We start from the raw sequence: 5,860 nt of genomic DNA on the forward strand, positions 1-5,860 counted from the left end.
AAGGACTCCTGAAAATGAGACTTAGGGAGCGTCTATTCTGTGCAGCCAAAGCTAACGTTGAGCTTCCATTCTCCATGGTGTGTTGCAGAGATGTTAATGCTGGTTCTGAAAATCTGACAGCCAAATTAGCATGGCACCAAGCTCAAAAATATAAAAACTGGCCTTTCCCAATGTAATTTCCTCACATGACACTGTGCTATATCTCATGGACATATCCTGTTCAAGTTGTAGCAGGACTTGGGGGATGACATTGGATGTCTCTACTGTGCCCTGGCACGATGCTGACATGTTGGAAGGCTCCTATAAGATAGTGTGCTTTCTGACAATTTTACCAAAATATCTCTGAGCCATTTCTACACCATATGTCTATGGTGTCTACTTAGTTCTCCATCGGCAGAACTTTTTTCCATAATCCTAAGCACTACTATTAATACCTACATTAATAGATAGATTTACCTCTTGCAATTATCTTCTGAAAATTGAAAGTAGCCTTGGCAGACAACTTTAGGATTAAAAAATCATAGTTACGGAAATACCAGCCTTGCTCCTATAATATTGCTTCTATTTGCTCTTGGCTAAAGATAGGCAGAATGCAAATGCCCATATTATAGATCCCACCCAGCGATAACATTAAAACATCAGTTTCCAGAGGTATTTTCCCTATCTGTATGCTAGCCCTATGGTTTTGCCCCTATATATGCAGCCATATTCGTTAATACTGTGCTCTGTGCCACTGTGTAAGGTGCATCTGGAGTTAATAATGTGCATACATAGATCTGGTGATGTGTTACAAGGTGTGCCAGTCTGACTTGACTGCATGCATGGTGTGAAAAAATAATTTCACCAAAAATTCAGCATTTTCTGCAGTCTTTCATCTGGCTGTCAGGTCCTGTTCCTCATTCTCAATTCTGCTGGGAATAAAGTTTCACATGCTTTCCTTTCTCTCATAGCAAAGGTTGATGTTAGTGATGAAGGATGCAGATACACCTAGTGAACAGTGAAGCCAACCTTTTTCTTTTCCCTTTTTCCCCTTGTCCCTCTCACTGTAGGTGGTCATTCATCCCTTCAAGACAATTGAGCTCCAGATGATGAAGAAGGGCTTCAAGATGGAGGTCGGGCAATACATTTTTGTCAGATGTCCAGCGGTGTCTAGACTGGAATGGCATCCATTTACATTAACCTCTGCTCCAGAAGAGGACTACTTCAGCATTCACGTCCGTATTGTAGGGGACTGGACAGAAGGCTTGTTCAATGCCTGCGGATGTGATAAGCAAGAATTCCAGGAGGCATGGAAGATGCCCAAGTATGTACAAAGAGTCTCCATGGTAAAGTCACCCAACACTTCTGACAAAGTTCAAATTTTGCTCATCCAGTTTAGTGGCACCTGTGATACAAACCTTAACTACTTCCATCGTAGATGTGGGCCTCAGATGGCTCCTTCCAGTTTTCTTCTGTCAACACCACCTCTTTTTTTGCTGACCAGTACTCAGCCCAAATGTGCATTGTAGCAGACAAATACCTTACCTTCTAATTGTTACTTTAAACAGTGGTAATAAATATTCACTGTTGATTCCAGTTCTGGGCCCCTCAGTTCAAGAAGGACAAGGAACTGCTGGAGAGAGTCCAGCGTAGGGCTACAAAGATGATCAAGGGAGTGGAGCATCTCCCTTATGTGGAAAGGCTGAGGGAGCTGGGTCTCTTTAGTTTGCAGAAGAGGAGACTGAGGGGAGACCTCATTCATGTTTATAAATATTTAAAGGGTGAGTGTCACGAGGATGGAGCCAGGCTCTTCTCGGTGACAAACAATGATAAGACAAGGGGTAACGGACACAAGCTGGAACACAGGAGGTTCCACTTAAATTTGAGAAGAAACTTCTTCTCAGTGAAGGTGACAGAGCACTGGAACAGGCTGCCCAGAGAGGTTGTGGAGTCTCCTTCTCTGGAGACATTCAAAACCCACCTGGATGCCTTCCTGTGTAACCTCATCTAGGTGTTCCTGCTCCAGCAGGGGGATTGGACTAGATGATCTTTTGAGGTCCCTTCCAATCCCTAACGTTCTGTGATTCTGTGTGATTCTGTGATTTATTAAGTATACTTCCAATTTCAGGATAGCTGTGGATGGCCCCTTTGGAACAGCGAGTGAGGACGTATTCAGTTATGAAACTGTTATGCTCATTGGAGCTGGAATAGGGGTCACCCCCTTTGCATCTGTACTCAAGTCTGTCTGGTACAAATACTGCCACGATGCAACCAACCTGAAACTCAAGAAGGTGCGTGTCCTCTTTCCCAGAATCCATGTAATTTTTCAAGTGCCAACAGCCCAAATGAAACAGGCCCAGCAAAGGTGGTCTGGCTGCAGACATGCCTGAGTCCTAAGAGAAGAGTCCAGTTACCTCACAAGACTAGCAGGCAAGGAAGTGGGAGGGTCAAAAACAAAAACATAATGAAAGGAGAAACAGCCTACAAGCAAAATCACACATGCAAATCTTGACTGTGGCCCTGGGGATTTCCACTTGCAGTGGAGATGCTGTTCAATCTGCGTGAGAAACACAAAGTTCAAGGTGCTAATACAGCCCATGCAAATAATGCATTCCTTCCCCAGGCAGAGAGACAGCAACTCTATGTCAGTGGAACAGCACTGCTACCATCCTCCTCTCACTTTCTGCCCCTGGAAACTCCCTGTGCAGAGGTGCGGGGTCACCCTCCGCGATTATGGTCACATTCCGAGTACAGAACTGGTTTTGTTACCTGCTTTAATTTACTTTGTCCGCCAGCAGACAGGGAGATAGAGTCTACTTCTAAATCATTAATTTATGTCCCAACAAGCTGTTTTACAAGGATGTAAGTGGGGAAACATCACCAACTAAAATTGTAACCTGCTGGTGAAAGAGAAATAGAAAGATGTTTCCTTGTTCTTGCAGTCACTTATTCTGCTTCACAACACTCCCAGTGTCAAAACTCCGGAATAGCTTCGATACCAGCATACCCATCTACTGCAGTGGTCAGGGCAGTTTATACAAGAACTCTACAATCCTCATTTTGTCAGCAGATGTAAAACCAGAAACCATAAGTGTCTATGTCCCCTGAAAGCTCACTCTTGTCTCTTCCAGATCTATTTTTACTGGCTTTGCAGGGACACTCATGCCTTTGAATGGTTTGCTGACCTCTTGCAATCTCTAGAGGCTCAAATGCAGGAGAGGAATAACGCGGAGTTTCTCAGCTATAACATCTACCTTACAGGCTGGGATGAATCTCAGGTAACAGTATGGTGGAAAATGTCATTTCCATATGCTCTGAGATTGATGTTAGCATGTTATGTTTTGATAAATAGTCAAATGATGTTTATCTTGGCCCTCCATCTGGCTCTCAGAGGTTTTAAATGCATATAGGTATGATCCACCAGAAGTTACACGGGATCAGCTGCTAATGTGCTCTCTGACTTCCTTTCTGGTTTGCTCTGGCTGTGTACTCTGGGAACCAGTCTCTTTTCACAGCACCAACCTCAGCTGACCACACAAGTGTCTCTAGCAGCACTTGGGATTGAGAAGCTAATGCATGAGGTTTGAGTGATGGCGGCATGTTTGTTTCAGGACTCTCATGAGTTCTGTATCTGATCCCATGCATGTAGGTCACTGTAAAGATACAAAGGAGCAGCTCATCCATGAGCCACTTGATAATGTATGACTGAGTCAGGAAAGGTGCTCACTCTATTACTTACAGTGATGTTTTATTTTACTTATATTTCACCATTGCAAAATTCACCATAGGCCTGAAGTGATGTAGCTCAGCTAGACTTGTCAGGGAGGGATACGAGTAAGGTAGGAAGTTATCACACAGGCAATGGAAAAACCAGGAGGAAAGAAGTAACACAATTCTTGTTTGGGAAGGAAGTCACCTGTAACTTTTTGGCATATAAAAGTGCTGTAGAACTTTGCAAAGCCTGAACTTATGCCCTTAATCACATCTTCTCCTCTTCTTGGCTCTACATAGCTTAGCTGATCTAGGTGAAAGTTACACAGGGAGGGTGGACAAGCTCTTCTTGTATGGATCAAACCTTCCAGAGATCTAACTGCAGGCCTTAGTTAAGAACAAGGGAGTTTTATTATTGTACCTGAAGGGAAAGTTCTGTTTTAATTTACAGCCTTACTTTACAGTTCTTAGACTAAACCAGTTCATTCCAAAAGAAACATAATTAATTGTTGTGCTAAATGCTTCACAGCTTTAACTCTTGAGATTGTCCAATCTGGGGAAAAGGGAGAGACAGACACTGACAGTCAGGACTTTACCCATGTTAGCTTTCCTCGCTGAACACCATATAGTCCACATTCTCAGTTTGGATATAATTCCGTGCATACTAACTTTTTTTTTTTAAACAGAACATAATGCTGCCATATTTAACTCTGTCTTTACACTGTCCTTTGTGCTTCCTTTCCCACAGGCCACTCATTTCGTAATGCATCATGAAGAAGAGAAAGATGTGATTACAGGCCTTAAACAGAAAACCTTGTATGGAAGACCTAACTGGGAAAACGAGTTCAAAACTATTGCAGGGCAGCATCCTGGGTAAACCTGTACAAACTGGACTACTTCTATCTAAATGCTATAATAGCACAATCTTGTTCCTTTGGCTGATAAAGTTTGAAGAACTTTCTTTTTTTTTTTCTCTAATAGTCTCCAGGTATTTTCTGTTCTTTTTACAGTCATGGACATGATCTATGGTCTTGACCAAATTGTTTTAACCTTCAATTTAAAAAAAAAAATCATCCCTTTTAGGTGAGGTATTTAATGGAATATCTAATTACTAGCAGAAGTTTTAGAAAAACCATACCCCATCATTCCAGCTGAAAAAGATAGAAATATCATATGATGTCTAAATAACTCAAAAATACTTTTCACCTCAAAACCCAAAACCTGAATATGGATGACCTTTAGCTGAGCACCCAAGATTAGCAGGAAAAAAAGAATAGTTCCTTTCAAGAGTCTGTGCTGTAAGCTCTTTGAAGCTCTATTTCCTTGATTTCACTGAGGTCAATAAACTTGTCTTCACTGACTTCTGCTGAGCTGAGATTAAGACCACCATGTATTTCAGAAGCAGCAGTAAATGCCTTACAAGTTTCAAGGGGTAGACACTCAGTTCTACTTTAGTTCCTGCAGTTAAGAAAAAAACCTTACACCTACAGAACATAAGATTGATTGACATGAAGAACATCCAGTTGCTCCATACCTAGTTCCTGACTATATTTTCATTTTCTTAACAGCTCCAGAATAGGCGTTTTTCTTTGTGGACCTGAGGCTCTAGCTGACACCCTCAACAAGCAGAGCATCAGCAACTCAGAAGCTGACCCACGAGGAGTACACTTCATTTTTAACAAGGAAAACTTCTAACTCCCAAGCACGTGGGAGTCATCCAATACAAAGTCTAAAGACTGGATCTCTTTTTCTATTTGGAGTCTGGGAAGGACAGCCCAGCTTCTAATCTCAGCTACACTAATGCAAATCTCTGCTTCTTGGGAATTATTTTGGCGCTGTAAAAGAGTCAAGTTGTACCTTAGGGAAGTGTGCACTGCCCTCTGTGTGCTGGCAGTTTAGCAGAAATCTCTTTTCTTTGTCTGTGTGAGGGGATTTCCCCTCAATTAACTGCCTTTATCCTCCTGTTATCCATAATGACTGCCAAAGGGTCTAGGCAGCCATGTGCATTTGGGAGCCAATTCACACTGGTAAAGCTTAATGCTTATTAAACAATAAAGTGTTCTAGCACAATGCTTGCTATTAGGAGGCAGCTTATCCTGACCACAGCCAGTCCCTGGAACAAGGAGGGGTTAGGGAAGAGTGTCAGCAAAAGACTGTTCCTTACAAGAGG

General features: G+C 42.3%; 1 protein-coding gene across 1 annotated transcript in view; it reads left to right on the forward strand.

The window, feature by feature from the left end:
• Window positions 1–5,562, forward strand: part of LOC104539845 (cytochrome b-245 heavy chain) — a 20,041-nt gene extending 14,479 nt beyond the window's left edge. The window contains exons 9-13 of the mRNA XM_010183472.1: window positions 1,050–1,303; window positions 2,108–2,270; window positions 3,111–3,257; window positions 4,439–4,563; window positions 5,259–5,562. Of these exons, the coding sequence (XP_010181774.1) occupies window positions 1,050–1,303; window positions 2,108–2,270; window positions 3,111–3,257; window positions 4,439–4,563; window positions 5,259–5,385 (816 nt within the window). The 3' untranslated portion in view covers window positions 5,386–5,562. The remainder of the gene's footprint in view (window positions 1–1,049; window positions 1,304–2,107; window positions 2,271–3,110; window positions 3,258–4,438; window positions 4,564–5,258) is intronic.
• The last annotated feature ends 298 nt before the right edge of the window (window positions 5,563–5,860 follow it).

This window comes from Mesitornis unicolor, unplaced genomic scaffold (genome assembly GCF_000695765.1).
Source record: "Mesitornis unicolor isolate BGI_N332 unplaced genomic scaffold, ASM69576v1 scaffold42454, whole genome shotgun sequence".
Lineage (NCBI taxonomy): Eukaryota > Metazoa > Chordata > Aves > Mesitornithiformes > Mesitornithidae > Mesitornis > Mesitornis unicolor.